This window comes from Pongo pygmaeus, chromosome 17, assembly GCF_028885625.2.
Source record: "Pongo pygmaeus isolate AG05252 chromosome 17, NHGRI_mPonPyg2-v2.0_pri, whole genome shotgun sequence".
NCBI lineage: Eukaryota > Metazoa > Chordata > Mammalia > Primates > Hominidae > Pongo > Pongo pygmaeus.
The window spans coordinates 48,190,677-48,208,829 of record NC_072390.2 but is presented as its reverse complement, the minus strand read 5'-3'; the positions used below and the strand labels follow the sequence as shown (position 1 = coordinate 48,208,829).

The 18,153-nt window shown below is 36.3% G+C and overlaps 1 protein-coding gene across 8 annotated transcripts in view; it reads right to left on the bottom strand.

The window, feature by feature from the left end:
• Positions 1–18,153, bottom strand: part of ASXL3 (ASXL transcriptional regulator 3) — a 173,262-nt gene that overhangs the window by 53,270 nt on the left and 101,839 nt on the right. For all 8 annotated transcript variants that reach the window (XM_054460883.2, XM_063653528.1, XM_063653529.1 and 5 more), the window contains one exon: positions 14,309–14,472. In XM_054460883.2, the coding sequence (XP_054316858.2) occupies positions 14,309–14,472 (164 nt within the window). The remainder of the gene's footprint in view (positions 1–14,308; positions 14,473–18,153) is intronic.

Below are 18,153 nucleotides of genomic sequence, written 5' to 3'. Positions count from 1 at the left end.
GTTCTTCAGCTGAATGTTTTTTAAAATTATTATGATTTTTTTGAGAGACAGCGTCTCATTATGTTGCTCAGGCTTGTCTCAAACTATGGGGCTCAAGTCATCCTTTCCCCTTGGCCTCCCAAAGTGCTAGGATTACAGGCATGAGTCACTGTGCTGGGCCATCAGCTGAATGTTGATCAGCTGTGTGAGAAAACTGCCCAGAGGTTGGGCAATAACCACCTGAAATGTATAGACGTAACGTGTCCTGTGCTCATACAGGGCCAGGAACAGTGCTTGTTCTCACTAGTCAGATTGGAAAATCATATGCCTTAGTGGTGGGGAAGACTTCACTATAAAATGAGCACAAATCTGGTTCTGCCTAAGATATCCTAAGATTCCAAAGTATCAAACCGTTTCCAAAAATTCAACTGCATCAAATTCACTCATGTGCCAGCTCAGAAGCTCTCTTTTCTGTTCTTCAAATTTGTATTTCCAAGGAGCTTAGTACATGTCCACTACTTCTAATGTTGTTTCTCTTGCTAGACTATAAGCTCAATGAAGGCAGGACTCATGACAATCTCATGCAACATAGTATTTCCAATGTCTAGAACCTTGCATAGCCCACCATAAAATTTCAACTGATATTTGTAAAATAAGTATATTCTTTTGAATCAACTCAACTTTATTAATAGATACTGTTCAGATCATTTTCATCCTATTTCAGTAACACATAAATGGTCTTGTTCTCTGAATTGTCACACGGGGTCTCTTTATTTAAACTGCCAAATCTTTCCTATGTCTAGTTATTGATTTCTGTCCTTTCCTTCTAAGAGGGTGAGGTCAGTGTAGATCAGTCATAGATATTGAGATGGTTTCCATCAGAAACTCTGTTGGACCCTGTACAAATATTTCATCTGCAAATAAACAATCAGGAAAAAGTACATGTTTATGTTTACTCTAGCTGATGTTTGTCCAAGTTGAGGTTTGGCACTTGTGAGGAGCAGAGATTGATTCTTTAACAAATAACATTTTACCCATATGTTTGGTGATACATCATTGAGGCTGAGCCTTCCTTTGGCTAGCAGGTCAGTTAGGCTTTGGATAGAACACAGGACAACTCCACAGCAAGCACAGCCTGTAAACATTTTCTGCAATCGGATCTTGCTATTATAGAGACTAAATCCTGATGAACACTCGCAGAAAGCAAGAATGATATTAAGATGTGCTCCTCCTGACTGCTCCACCCTTGCCTCCAGCCCCCATCACTCAGAGCTAGTTCTGGACAGGACAAATCAGCAGTCCCTTCCGGTCACATCCCACAGAGTTTCCTCCTGAGGCAGTCACTCCCACCCATTATCCCTCTGGTTAATCTAATCTCACTTTCATTATCTCCTGCAGAAACTCCTCACAGTTTTTGGCATCTGGATGGCATTCTTCCCCTAGGTTCCATGACTGATAAAGAAATATATTAATGGGGAAAAGCCAATGTCACTTTAATGAGGAATCAGAAGTGGTGAGGGGAATTAAATATGCATATTTATACTAACACTTTAATCCAGAAGTTCAAACGTCATTACACTGTTGATTTCCTGCTTAGAATTGATTCCTTTATTCCTTTACAATGAACTTTAACAAATTTTACAACTGGAATCAAGGTATTTTCTTGGGCAACTATATTTTTTTAATAGGGTATAATAACTACTAGGAGTTGTAAAAATGACTTTATAAGTGAAATCAGTTTTCTTCTCTCTAACTTTGACCCTAATTTAGGGGAGACTCACTGTATGACACCTGTTCATAATGGTCAGTGGTGACCTTGGCCTTAGAATGCTCCTTCCTAAAAGAACAGGCACTAATGTGTAATCTACCACATGCATGATTCTCCCCCTCAAACTGTCTCTTTTTCATATTTAGGACAAAGCTAATGTTAAGTCATTTACCATTCCTGCATAAACTGGCAGCTAAGAATTACAGATACATATATTATTATGTAAGAGAACAAAAAGAGAATTATGTAAATATTAGAGGGCAATACTAAGTATTTAGTAATCCAATATGCTAGTGGTAGCGGATTATACATGGACAAAGATACCCTTCCAGGCTATGAAGCTGCCACTTAGTAGCCTGTACAAAAGAAAAAGAAAGTGGCTTAATGCACAGAATAGTATGTTATTCAGGTTAAGTGATTTTGTGTTTCTCTATTAACTGCCTTATGCATGGACTAGAATCAGCTCTGTACCTTAGATTGCCTATTATGTGCAATTACTTGAAAATCTGTAATTTAATTGAGTCTACAGTTATTTTACATACACTGAAGCAGATACTGATGAACAGGATTTAATGTTAAATATCAGTTAACTAAGAAATGAATAATATATAGGTAAAATTACTTTCCTCCATAAAGAATTTCCATCTTATTAAATAAATTATATATACCTCCATACCCACCATAAAGCCCAAATGGTGAGAATGAGAATATCCAAGAATGATTGGCCAGAATATCTCTGGCTATATATGATTTACTATCACCAGTAAATGACTTAGGCAAGAAGAAATAATGGATCTTCTAAGTACTTTAAGATATGCTTTCAGACTCAGTGAAAAAGCCAAAGTGTCAGTTCCATTAAAATAATTACATTTCAAACACACACTTACTTTTACCTAAAGGCTTAAGATACTAGTATTTTTCATATATTTAATACTTTTGAATTTTATAATCTTTTAAGTAAATTGACATTTCATTATATACACTATTTGTAGAATAAAATAACAGTATAATTTTTAAATCAATATATACAGTACATAGAGCAATCTCTAAGAGGAGCCTGAGTTATCGAAAATGTATGAGCTATTTCCACGGAGAGAAAAGACGGAAAGTCCTTTCGCATTTGCATTTATAAAGGCTGCGTGACTTCTTTAAATATATACACTGATGCTAACAGAGCCATCAGAAATCAATAAATCACATTCTCCTGTGCTGTAAAATGTCTGACAGACACATCCATTTTCCTAGTCCAAAATTCTCTGCAAAAAGGACTGTGTAAATGTTCCATTTTAGTTTAATGACATTCTCTACAGTTAAAATTATGTGCATTATTGCCAGTGAGTGCAGAACCGGAGGAACACAAAGCCAGATAGGATTTTAAAGAGCCTACACAGTACCTACTCTTCAGTAACTAGTTATTTAACAGACCATAGACAACACAGATATAAATGCAAAAGAATTGAGAGTTTAGTAAAAATTGACTAAAATGCTGCAATTACCATTTGGACAAAAAAAAAATAGTAGGCACAACTTATTTAGAAGCAGTTGGGGGATGGTCTTATAAATATTTGCAGAGATAGCCCCGTTAGCCCTGATAGCACCAAATAGAGGGAGTCAGAGAAGAACATCAAGTAAAAATGATATCGATGACAGAAATGACAACAACCTACTCATCAATGAGGTTCAATTTGAAAGTGTAATAAAAACTTTAATAGGACTCCACTTTAGTTGACATTTATTCCAGCAGCTGCCATATATTTTTAAAAGGTCACAAAATTGTTCTATGTAGACACGTTTTTTAAAGTACAAATTCTTAAAGAAAGGAGAGATCCGCTATGTATAATCAAGGAGGTTCTAAAAATTCTCCAAGCACATCTTGCAGAACGCTATGCACAAAGGCATGTCTGGCTACAAACCCAAGCAGTGAATTTATTAAGCCAATATTCCCATAACGGGGATTGAGAGAAGAACTAGTTATAATTCTACCTATCTGCTACCACTGACCAATCCTGCTCTGACTTCTTGGTTTCTCTGTATTTCATCGCTGAACCAAAATGCTGTGGTCAAGAAGAAGATTTTGGCCCATGTGTTTGCCTAAACCTGATCATATCCAAAGTGTGTTACTCTAGGACCCCATAACACTTCATTTATCAACACACTTTCCTTCCTTCCAACCTATATTTTCCTCTCCGCTCAATCAGCCCAGCTCCTCCAACCTTACTTTCCTTCCTATGCTGCCTGAACCTCATAATCAACCACATCTAATCAGTCAACAAGAACCTTACAAGTCTCCTAAAATCCATCAACTCCTTCAAATTTGAGCCTTTGTAAATCTCTGACTTTTGCAAAATCTAACTTCTGGCACATGTGTTACCAAGATAAACGCATAAATATTTAGCATTGCTGGGGTGAAAAACACATTAATAGACCAAATGTGTCCACTGCCATCTCTTCTCAAATGTGCCCTCAATGATTCTCAGCAACCACTTTTTTCCGCAGGATGAATCTCTGAAAATACACCAAGCTACTTTTCATGACCTTTTTACTCTCCTGAAATCCCTGATCCTCTAGTCTCTTAGCAGACACTTACATACACTACCATCCAGGGGAAAACTCTCACTTTCTACTGCATTTTTCATATTTACTTATTTTTTACTCTTTCTTTCCTGCTTCCCTATGATCTCAGAAATCAATACTTTTTTCTTTGTTTTTCTAAATAAGCTTTGTCTCCAATTTAAGTCAATTCTTTCTTATGTATTCTAAAACTTTTGTCAGTAAATCAAATCTTCTCTCTTCCATCTTAAATTTCTCCAATTAACTGCCTCAATTTTAAGCCAAAAGCATGTTTAAGTCTACCCTAGCTTTAAAAACTTACCAATCTTTTGCTATTCTCAAATGCACAATAAACATAATACCAAAAACATGTATTCAGCACCTCCTTCTCCCCTAAATCCAACTACCAAGTTCGGATGACTACTTCCAAAATGTTCAATATGGACTGAATTGTGCCTCCACAAAATTCACATATTGAAGCCTTAACCCCAACATGATTTTCTTCGGCGATAAGGCTCTTAAAGAGGTAATTAAGGTTAAATGAGGTCCTAATAGCAAGGCCCTAGACCAACAGGCCAAGGAGAGAGGTCTCAAGAGAATCCCACCATGCTGGCACGTTTATCTTAAACTTCAAGCCTCAAGAACTGTGAGAAAATAAACTTCTGTTGTAAGCCACCCCGGCTGCAGAATTTTGCAATGGCAGCGTGAGTAGACTAATACAAAGTTCTTTTCCATTCTCTAATATCTGTGGCTAAGGCTTTTACATTTATTAGACAAGTTGAATTACCTTGCTAAGTCATTTCCCAGTCTATATTCACTCAATCACTCATTTGGGAAACCTTTACTGAGCACCTACTATGTGCTAGGCAAAATGAGGAGGAGAAACAAATGACTGTCCTGAGGCCATTATTCCAATGAGGAAAACAAATACATGAATAAGTTAATCAGAGACTATAGTGAGTACCAGGAAGGAAATAAACAGAAAAATAAGACAAGAAACAACTAAAGAAGGTGTTTTAGATGGGAGGGGAGGCAAGAAAAGCTTTTGTGAGGAGGTAACTTTGAGCCCTGGTGGATGAGAAGGAGCTCATCTTGCCAAAAGCATCCCTGTCAGGAAAGCATCCCTGCAGAGCTAGGAGGAAGCACAGAAGCTGAGACACAGAAAAGGCTTGGGTTTGAGGAACAGAAAGGAGGATATGGCTAACCCCCAGCAAGGTGGAGAGTCTGAGACTCCTCCTCCTCTGTTCTATGCTTCAGTCCCTCATCACAGCTCTTTTTTTAAAAACATAATTATACGTATGTCCTGCTCCAATGCAAAATCCTGGTATGCTCTACATAGCTTACTGACATTTCAAGCCTTTTTAAAAAATGCTTGTTCTAAGCTACCTTTGTAGTCTCAATTTTCTCACATTATATCCCAGCCATTTCAAATTATGTGTTGATAGACAAAATGTACTTTTCTGCCTTTGCATCTTGGGGACAAGGAACATCATGTGGAGAAAAAGCATGAGCTTGGAGTTGGACAAACCTGTGTTTCCATTCTCACTCCCATGGTTTTACTTGGAAAAAGTTGGGTTAGACCTTTTTCCTCCCTGACCCTCAGCTTCTACACATAGAAAGTGGGGTTGATAATACTGTTTAGAGCATTATGGTAAGAATTGCTGATAATATATGTAGAAGACCTAGCAGTATACATAATCATTATTACTGGCACATGTTGTTTCCTCTATTGGAATGCCCTCCACATTTCTTTACCTGATAACCTTTCTGTATCTTTCTAGACCCAGCCCAAATGACACCTCCCCTTTCAAGCCTTCTCTAAATCTTACAGACAATGTAATTATCTCCTCTATGTTCCCATAGCATGATATATACACTACAATCAGAGCACTGTTCTGTAATTATAGGCTTTTACATCTCTCTCTCTCCTCTAGAACAATTCTCTCTTTCAGGATAGGAACTGTAACTTATTAGCAGTTACATCATCAGAGCTAGCAGAGTCTGGTGAATTGTAGGCATTAAATATGTTTTGGTTGAATAAATGAATGAAATATACATTCCATTCCTACCCCAAACCAGTATAATTTTCTTACACCTCTATTACTCAACTTCCTCACAAGGTCTGCCAGTCAAGAGTCTCAGCAGCCACAAACAGCTCCTTCAAGTTAGGATCATTTGAGGAGAGTAAAGTGATGACTTAAAAAGGTATGGCCTAAGTGCTGCAACACCACAGAGAACAGTGCAGTAAACTAGAATTAATAACGGGAGTTAGTGTGTGACCTGAAGTGTGAGGGGACGCAGGGCTTATCAGACCACGGGCAGAGATGGGACTGTATGGAGAGGACATCCTGATAGGAGCTGGCCAATGAATGAAGCCTGTGCTGTCATTGCAGGGAGGATATAATGCTCAATCTCACTTTTCTTTCTCCATTCAATCCATTGCTGTGACTCCCCAACAGCTGAACCTAATCAGAATCCAGACAGCCTTCTCTTCCCTCTTCTGAACATTTAGGTATGAGGCTTAAAGCATTGTAAGCGTGTAGAGAAGGGGAGAGGGGTACAGCCATGATCATGACAGTCCAGGAGGGAATCACAGAGCCAAGTGGGGTGAGGTAGCACAGAGAGGTGGCCTGGAGAGGAGTTTTAGAGTCCAACCATGGTGAGGAGGGAACCTGCACTGAGGAGTAGCCTGATGTGCAGTGTTAGAAGTCTAACAGGAAGAGGAAAATGCAAGGTGGGTGGCCTGTCATCAAGAGTCACAGCCTGTGTGTGATGAGGAGACCATCCACATGGGGGAGGTATGGTGGCCAAGATGGAAGACTGGCTACCTACAAGGCAATAATCAAATATCTAGATATATTAAGAGTAAGAGGAGCTGGTTTCTCACTGTCAGAGAAGTAAGAGACATCTATGGGAAGATAGAAAACTAGAATGGACCATGGGGTATTAGATTAGCATTGGGGTTAGTAGATTAGGAATGGAGTTATCAGTGTGAACTCATGGCTTACAAGATAGAGATATCTGGAAATAAATGTAGATATAAATTGTGTTATGTTTATATATTACGTAAATAGGCTCAAACACTTTCTTCTACATGATGTTCCTTGTCTCCAAGACAGAGAAGTTAAGGAAGCATTCACACACACATATACAGGTGCATGTATGTGGGTATTCATACATATACATAAGTGTAGTTTTCTGAGATCTCTCTTAGATCTAGGAACAGCAACATCCTAACAAAAAAAGAGCACACTTTTCATGACACCTTGATTTCATGACATCCTCCACTAATGGGAACCATGGCTTCTTGAAGAAAGGGTTCATTCCTGGACTGGGGCAGAGAAAGTATACTATAAGATCAGAACACTTTAACGTGCTTCAAAATAAGGAAGTGATCAAAGAATGACTGAGGTTGAGCATGGTGGCTCACCCCTGTAATCCCAGTGCTTTGGGAAGTGAAGTTGCCGGGAGGGGGGGAACCACATGAGGACAGGAGTTTAAGACCACCCTGGGCAACACAGTGAGACCTTAGCTCTTAAAATAAATAAATAAATAAATAAATAAATAATAATGGAGACATGTCAGAGGGCACAGCAGCCAGCTTTAATGGGCTCTTGTGGACCAAATGTGGGACAATTTAAGCATAATAGCCTAGTGAAAAGAAGGAAATAATGAAGGCATACATATAGATGCACACACACGTGTGTGTCTGTGTGTGTTTGTACGTGAATTAATACATTGAAAATTTGAAGAGGAATGGGATATTTACACAGTTGAAAAGAACTTCCTCACAAAATACTATTTAATTACAAAAGGGAAAGGAGCAAGTTTACACTGGAAAAGCTTGACAAATACACTTTAATACAATGATCAAGTTAACAGCATCAGTACTGAGTCAAATCAAAGTTGTGTGCCACCTAACAGGATGCAAGAAGAACGCAACATCATTTACTGTATTTCTCCCAAAGGTACATAATCTGAATCTGAGTAGGAGACATTATGAAAACTCAAACTGGTTTATAACATTCAAAAGTGTCAAGGTCATGAACATCATGGAAAGACTAAAGAACTGGTCCAAATGAAGGAGACTACAGAGACATGACAACTCAATGCAGTAACAGATTTAGTACTGGATGCTGTTGCTAAACATGACATTACTGGGACAACTGGCTAAATTTGGATAGAATCTAAGAATTACATGATAATCATCACTGTTAATTTCCTGATTTTCACTGGTTACACTGTGCTTATGTAAGACAACACATCCTTGTTTATAGAAAATACACCTTTCGGCTGAGCGCGGTGGCAAATGTCTGTAATCCCAGCACTTTGGGAGGCTGAGGCGGGTGGATCACCTGAGGTCAGGAGTTCAAAACTAGTCTGGCCAACATGGCAAAACCCCATCTCTACTAAAAATATAAAAAATTAGCCAGGTGTGGTGGCAGGCAGCCATAGTCTAGCTACTCGGGAGGCTGAGGCAGGAGAATCGCTTGAACCCGGGAGGCAGATGTTGCTGTGAGCGGAGATCACGCCACTGCACTCCAGCCTGGGTGAAAGGGTAAGATTCCGTCAAAAAAAAAAGATAAAAAGAAAATACACCTTTCAAGTCATCATATATTGGGGGAGAAAGTGACACTGGATCATCTGGCTGCAAACTTATTCTCAAATATGCCTTCACATTTTCTAGAAGTTTATGATTATTTCAACACTTTTTTCAAAAGACGATGGAGGGCACAGGCCCTTCTGATGCAGTAGTCCACAAACAGGCTAGCTTTCTGGAGAAAAGCAGCACAAAGAAGACTGAAGTGTGGATGTGAAGGGATAAATGAAAGATATCTTACTTAGTCTCCAGTGACTTCCTATTGTACATTTGACACTATTGCCTATATATGATCGGCACATTGTACATTTGACACTATTGCCTACATATGATCGGCACATTGATGATCTCTCATGGATTTGTTATTTTCCATCTATTTTCTGGCTCTTTCCATCCTCTTTTTTATCCACTCTCTCCACAAATACATGTACTTCTCTGTGATGACTATGCTATCTCCCCATCTCATCAAATCCCATAGCAGACACAGTAATCTATGTATATGTTATCGTTAACTCCATCTTCTACTGTCTTAAAACCTGCATACATAATGATTTTCTGGACATTTCAAATAATGGAAGAATTTCAATCCAATATGTTAAAAATAAAACTTAATTTTGACTCCTCTTCAACAGGCGCTGTTAATTGCCTACCAAGCATCTACCCCAACCTGTGTATCCCCTGCTAAAACTTCTAAAAAACAGATTTTTACAGTATCTCTGACCTCTACCACAAGTACACCATTTTACCTCAGGAGATGATGAACACACTCTCTGAGCTCCAAGGACAGGCATATTGGGTTTAGGCCAATTTGTATATTCCATTCCCTTGGCTACAGTCATTGCTTAAGAAATGCTCATGTGATCTAAACAGTACCATTAGTGTGACTCTTAGGTCTTTTGCTTGAAATACTAGTATTCTCCCCATGCACTAAGGCAAGTGCTCACATCTTGATTCGGGTAGCCATCCTACACAAAGCGATTTGGGTTTAGAAAATATCAACAAGGCAGAAGATTTTATGAATTATTTATTTAAATAATGAAATGGTCCTTCAATAATAACTGAGACCTAGGACCAAGAACAAGAAGCCCACTCAAACTTCTGTCTTCTAATTAACTGAGCCAATAAATGTCCTTTTATGACTTAAAAATCTTTGAGTTGGGCTTTCTTTTACTTGCAGTATGTGTGAAGAATAAACTTAAGTATAAAACTAGATGCAGCAATGTGATAAAACAACTAGGGGTAAATTAAAAATATAATCTAAGATAAACAGAACTCTAAAAAACAGAATGAGAAGTACAAATATAGGAAAACAAAACACCCAGAAAGATTGCCTTAACAGCTGGCATTGTCAAGATAAATGTGAAACTCAGCTCCCATATTTTGAAGATGTAATACTGGAATGAACCCATTTCATTTGGGTCCAGAGTAGGAGGCCCTTTTAGGACTACTTCATACTAGAAAGCAGCAGAAACTTGGGGTAGTCAAAGGAGGAAAATAAGAAAGAGAGGAGGTTCAGATTTTGTAAAATATATGAAGACATAATTGAAATTTTAGGTATTTCACATAATTGTAGGACTTTCCACTGGCTCAAATAAATCTATGTAATCAAATTCACATTTCCATGCCATCTCCACTCATTATGGCCATGAAATAGTGGTGTTCATCTTCATTTGGATATTTGCAATAAGCTAGACTAAAACAGCAGCAGTTTTGCTTGTTTGTTGCACCAAGTCACCTGTCCCTTTCTGCTAGAAAAGAGGGTTGAGTCCACCTTGAGCAGAAAGAGAGCATACTAGCTCTAAATTTCTTGCTATAAAATGCTGACAGGCCCACAGAGCTTCTCTTTCTTAAGTTACTCTAGAAAAAATCTCTAGTTGCCTTCTAGACCTTTAACAATCCCATTTCATAGCTGTCATTTATTCCTATTCATCCTGGGTAGAAAATATGTCTGGAATTCATTCCTTCCATTTCCAACTCCAATACCAAGTTCAAACATTTATCTCATATCTCAACTACTGCAACTGTCTAACCAGCCTCTCTGTGTCTTCTTATCTTTCTGCTGTCCAATCCATCATTCACAGAGATACCTGCTCCCAAAAAAGAAAATAAGGACTGCATTTTACTTATCCTTTGGATTCTCTTCCCTTCTCCTATGCCCAGGCACGAAAACATGTGTTTAAACTATTTCTTGCATGTCATTTCCCATCCGACAAGTTTTTGATGGTACCTACTGGTTTCAGAAAAAGTTCAAAGAGTTTAGCCTACAATCAGGCCATCAAGGTTGTAGACCATATTCCCCTTCAGCAGAATAGCCCACCATTTTCTCCTTTAGGTGGCTCCAGTCATACAGAGATACTAAATCTTCTGGAACATATAAGCAATACGTCTTTGTAAATGGCATGCCTTTCCTTTGTAAAATTCACTTTTCTTTGGCTCTACTTAAGAAACAACTACCAGTCCTTTAAGGTTCAACTTAAGCATCCTCTCTACTATAAAAATCTCCAATACTACATTCAGATTAAACTTCTTCATCCTCTACATCTTCAAAAGACTTTCTTTATACCTCTATTATGACATTTATGTGATTCTAACTGGCTTTATACTAAACTTGGTAAAACACTTATCCATTTATTAAACTTCTTTGCTAGTAGTGAGCACAGAGTATTACACTTGCATATGAAGTTGTTTTTCTCCCTTCTGTTATTCTTCCACAAGATTCATTCTTGTATCCTCCACAAGATCCATTCTTGCATTTAGTACACAATACATGCTCAGTAAATATTTTTTGAATAAAAAAAGTTTCTCAATGGACTAAGTGTTATTCAAGGATGAGCACTGTGCCTTATTCAATTATATTTCTCACAGTGACTACAAAAAACTGAGTAACACAAACTGCTAGAGGTTGAATAAAATATTGGGCTTAGATTCTGGCCATCAATATTTGACTAAAACTAGGACAATCTGTTATTTCTTCATTACAAAAATATTTATTGAGTATATTGTTGATATGTTTTGGGGGTTTTGTCCCCTCCAAACCTCATGTTGAAATGTGACCTCCAATACTGGGGGTGGGCCTAGTGGGAGGTGTTTGGCTCATGGGGGCAGATCTCTCATGAATGTCTTGGTGTTGTTCTCATAGCAGTAAGTGAGTTCTCCCTCTGTGAGTTCAAGACAGATCTGGTTGTTTACAAGAGTCTGGCACTTCCTTCCTCTCTCTCTTGCTCCCTCCCCTGCCATGTGACATGACTTCACCTTCTACCAAGAGTATAAGCTTCCTGAGGCCCTCATCAGAAGCAAATGTCAACAGTATGCTTTGTGTATAGCCTGAAAAACCATGAGCCAAATAAATCTCTTTTCTTTATAAATTACCCAGCCTCAGGCATTTCTTTATAGCAATGCAAATGGACTAATGCAGTTGTAGATGCCAAACCTTATTTCTGAAGCTGGAGGCAGATTTGTAAACAAGATAAACTACACCTGTGTTGAAGTGGAAGAAACTGTTGTATAAGCTAATAAATCAGATCTTTCCCCTAAAAGTTTCTAACACCTAAATTCTAAGTCACACAAGCTTATAACTGAAGAATCATCAGTGGCTCCTCCCTATACCTGCTTCAACTGTTATTTGACAAAATGTAAAACTGACTACTGGAGAACAAGGTGGTGAAGGAGAATGAGGATAAGGATGATGACGGCTGCATTTTTCTTCTCCTCTTTAATTTCAATTCAATCCTCTAAAATCAAACCCTCATTATGCCTTTAGGGAAAAACTAAAATTCCTTTCTAACTATTCTTTCTACTTTCATGTTTCCCATGCCTATCATTCTCTTTCAGTACTTTCAGAATAATTTCCTTAAAAAGTAATGGTCTTATTACATCATAGCTCCATTCAAAATCCCTCAATGGCTTTGTATTACAGACACAGGGAGAACACCATTCAGACTCCTCAGCTTCATATTCAAGGAATCTTCCAAAGTCAACTTCCAATCTGTCCTTCCAAAATCATTTGCACCATTCTTCCTACAATCCAGACCTCCACCAAATTAGCTTTTGATTTTGTACCCCTGGACTCTCACTTGGCACTTTTCCATTCATTTTATTCAAATTCTACCTCTATATCTCAAGGTCCAATTCAAGAATTTTAAATTTGACTCTGATATTTCCCTTCTGCATATAAAAGTACAATATACTTTGTACTTTTCCCCTCAAGCTTAACTGTTTCTAACTCATATTTTGGTTATTTACAAATACAGTTTATGTATCCAACTACAGTGCAATTAATCACTCATTCAATAAGCATTCACTGTCTTGCTATTACTCCAAAGCACCCAGAATGTATCATATTCAGGGTAAATATTAAGTAAATGTTATTGAAAGAGAAAAAACTCCTATTGAAATGAAAATGTACCCAAAATCAAAATAATCTCTTTCTAAATATGAACAATAATCACCACCAAAGAGATACATATAAATTGTAGCAAACTGTTGCTTATCATATTTAAATATGTATGAAAGAAGATGGGTAAGTCAATAGAAAACAGAATCAAATAAAAAGCTAAGAAAACTTATTCAAAGTAATATGGAAATATTGAATGAATTCTGTCCACTTCAATTCATGGATGTACCTATCATCTCAAAACACAAATTCATAAATATACATGCATTAAGTCCATCAACTGAAAATGATGCACAGTTTCAGAATTTACTGAAATAAGAATCATAAGGGAATGTTTCCTAGATAGCACTTAATAAATTTTGTGAAATTTAATAAAAGTTCATGTGATAAAATATTTTCCTTTTCTTTCCTAAGCAAACAGCCTTAAAAGATGATTGATGCCTGCCATTATGGGCCTATATTTGTATTTCCTCATTTTAGAAGCTTTTCAAAAATATAAAAATACACTTAAAGCATTTCCAGATATATTTTAAAAATGGCAAAAGGTGATTATTTATAGGCAATCATATTCATACTGATAGACTCTCAGAGAGCAATTGCAAACATAAATTTTAAATGCCTTTTGGAAATAGTTGAGGATGAAAACATTTACATAATTTCTTAGAAACTCTGGCTTTTTATTGCTGCATTTCAATATTCCCTCTGGGCAAAGGAGCAGCTACTCTAAAGATTTATTTGATAATGGAATGCTTGATTTCTTTGTTTTCCCTTTCCAATGTAAGTTTATAGTTTTCACTCTACCACAATGTACCGTATTTTAACATTTGAATTGGCTCACTATTAAGAATAAAAATGGTTCTGTTTTAGCAGATTAAATAAGCTAATGACAGTAATAAATAGATACGCATAAATTACGGAAATTACTACATCCATATATAAGTCATCTTTGATAACAGACCTTCCACTTCATCATAATATAACTAGTGGCTGGTATCAAATGTCTAAAACTTCTACTTACCTGCCTATCCACTTCTGGCAGCAAAAGCAGGAGGTATTGTTGAAAATGCTGAGGTAAGGAAGCAAACGTATGTTTATTTATTAATGCCCTCAAGTTAGTGTTGACAAGAATAGATCCTGGGGTTTCTATGTCAATGTCCTCAGCTTTGGTCCATTTCAAGTGCCCTGTGATGAACAAGCAAGAGGCATGAATTTACTATAGGTAGAGGGAAATGTGTATGTACATACACACAAACACAGCCACATATATCTAGTGAACAAGTATATTCAATTATATGTTTACTTCTACCCCTTTTACAAATGGTATTTCAGAAGAGAAATTCCCAAAGCTTCTTCCATTATGTGTCTGTCTGTCTTCAGTTATCTTTAGTTTTCATAATGTATACTTCACTCAATATCTTCTCTATTTTTAGCTCAAAGTAGCACCAGGTTCCAATAAAAAAGTTTTAATTGTGAGCTTCCAATTAATCAGAATTTTCAAAAACTCTGAATGCCTGAACAGTAACAACTACAATTTATGTAAGTTCTATAAGACCTAAGGTTAATGATAACAGAAACAACAGTACTGTTAATTTTAATAGAGATACTGATAGCAAAAATAGCTGTGTGTTCCTCATGTGTCAGGCAGTGCACTAAGCACTGGATTATTTCAGAAGGTTCCTATTCAGGGCATTTCTAAGGGTGATGATTTAAAAAGCATTGTTTTAAAAAAACATTAGGTTGGGCACAGTGGCTCATGCTTGTAATCCCATCACTTTTGGAGGCTGAGGCAGAAGGACTGCTTGACCTCAGGAGTTTAAGGCCCGTTTGGGCAACATGGTGAGACCACATCTGCACACACAAAAATTTTTTTTTTAATTAGGTAGGTGTGGTGGCATGCACCTGTGTTCCCAGCTACCCCAGAGTCTGAGGTGGGAGGATCGCTTAAGCCCGGGAGGTAGGGGTGCAGGGAGCCATGACTGTGCCACTGCACTCAGCCTCAGCGACAGAGTGAAAATCTGTCTCAAAAAATAAAAAATACAAATAAATTAGCCACTAGGTCTGAAATGCAAATATGCTCTGCAGGATGATTCCACAACTCAAGGCACACTGACCTCCAACAGAAGGCTGTATGTAGAGTTCACATCTCAAAATCATGAGACCCAAGAAAATAACATACCAGAAGGGACAGTCAACTGATGCATCAAACACAGACAGAAGAATTACCATTCTGTTACTTGAGCTATGATAACCACTTGAATGTGATTTTATATAAAGAGTATGTTTTAACTCAGAGGTCAGAAAATTATGGCTCATGATTTATATCTGGTCCAATGCCTGTTTTAGCAAATAAAGTTTTACTAGAACACCATCATGTCCAATCATTTATATGTTGTGTATGTCTGCTTTTGCAGTACAATGTGGAGCTGAAGAGTTGTTACAGAAATCACCTGGCCTGTAAAGCCTATAGTATTTACTCGCTGGCCCTTGACAGAAACAGTTTGCCAATCCTTGTTTTAAATAAAGACAAAAGAGTGACTTTTTTTAATTATGAAAAAATAGGATACTATGATAAAAGAACAGTCAAATTTTAAGGAGAACCAGATAATACTTCTAGAAATACAAATTAAGTTAAGAAATTTAAAAAATTTTCAGCGGACATAGCAGGGAAAAAAATGATTGAGTAATTAAGATACTAACTTAAGGAAAATATATAGAGGGCAGTGTAAAAATGACGAGTCAAAATGCGATAGGGAATAAATACAAAGAATGTAATAAGAAGTCAAAATGCATATTTATAGAAGTTTCTGAATTTAAAAAAAAAAACACAGATTGCAGAGAGGCAATATTTGAATAGCTAATGACTGAAATGTTTTTCAGAACTGAAATAATGATTAAAGTTCTTAAATAAAGCTACATACCAAATCTCAAGATACCCATTCCTCCATCTAGTGTGTTGAAATCTCCAAACATCAATAATAAAAGGAGTATCTTAAAACCATTTTTAACAAAAAATCGATTACCTCCAAGAAATTACAATGAGATGGATAGAAATGTTATCAATAAATCAATAAAGACAGTGACATCTCTTCAAAAGAGCAAGAGAAACTGTGTCAATTTAGAATTTCATTTGTAACTATGTCTCTAAAAAATGACAATTATAGCAATTATAAGAATGTTTTTGGTATCCTAAATTGAAACTCTATCCCTTAGAGAATCTTGCTGAAATAACCACTAGTGTATGTTCTTAACAAATAAAGCAATTATATCAAAGAAGAAATGCAATGGTTGCAGAGGCAATGATAAGCAAAGTGACTAATAATAGACATGAGTAAATCCAAACAAACATTCATTGTAAAAAATAATACTAATGACCTACGGAGGAATCAAACAAAGTGGAAATAAAATAATTCACAGTAACTGTATGCAACATGGTAAGATGTAATTGAAATGAGAGCACTATAAAACTCTGGTATGCTCTGGGAACAGGAGAGATATGAACTAGTTCTTCATTTCGTTAAAACTCTGTAAGTAGCTATTGGAAGAAAAAAAAAGAATCATAATTTCCAAATAAATGGATAGATGGAAAAACTCAATCAAATGGAAGGCAGAAAAGGAGGAAAAAAATTAAAATAAAATTAAGCACAAAACAATTACAATAAAGGCAACTGGATTTTCATATTAGATTTTAAAAGTAACAACATCCATTTACTTGCTGCTTAGAAGAAATACACGTAAAATAAAAATTATATGGAAAGAATAAAAATTTAGAAAATGAACAATAAACTAAAAACTACTAATCAGAAATTCAAAACAACAAAAAAGTCATACTGCAATATTAACATCAGACCAAATAAACAAAGGTAAAAAAATATATTATTAGGGATGAGAAAGATCATTCCTTAAGTGTATAAGGAATAATTTACTGGGAATATATAGTGACCTTGAACATACATTCATTTAAATAGCACAGCCTCAAAATGTCAAATTCAGGTAATAAAAAAGAAATTGACATCACATAATGTTACCAGAAAGTCTTAACATATATTACCAAAACCTGATAGACTGGATCAAAATAATTGTCTTAAGGCTACAGAGAACTTTTACAACTCAATAATCAATCTTGAACCAATGACTTTAACACAGGGCATTGTACTGAACCATTAGAGAAAGCATGTTTTTCCCCCAGGATTCAAAAGCAGCAAGAAAACAAAACAAAACACAACTGTCCAGTGAGTCTCAACAGATACTGAAGAATAATATACAGCCTCATCTTTCTGTCCCAAATTAAATACAGTACCATATTAGAAAGGTATCAATTATCTAATACCCTACATATCCATTATATGTTTAGATGTTCAAAAGCACACTTGCACGTGCTTTACACATTACAGAAAAAAAATTGTAACGGAAATTATAAGTATTTGAATTTTTAATGATACTGAAATTTTTTAAATGCCACTCAATTGGTTTTAAAGCTAAACTGCATATATTGGAGGGTAGAAAAAATTGAAAATTAAAGGCTTACATGTAAAAATAATGAAATTAATAAATGAAATAAAGAATAATAAGAAAGAAGGAAAGATGAGAAGAAAAGAAAAAAGCAGACATTCATTAAACAGAAAAGAATAATGAAAACCATCAACAATAAAAAAGTATTTTTTATTAAGCTATTAAAAGACATCTCTAGTCTGAGATGGTATGAACAAATGTGAAGAGGAATGAAAGGTAAGGACACAATACTTGACAGAGTACATATCTAAAGGCAGATGTAATTAAAAGTAGATTTAAAAAAGCATAATATTATGACTCTTTGCAATGTCATTGAAGACAAATATTTTAAGCTTTATACATTTCCAAATTTAA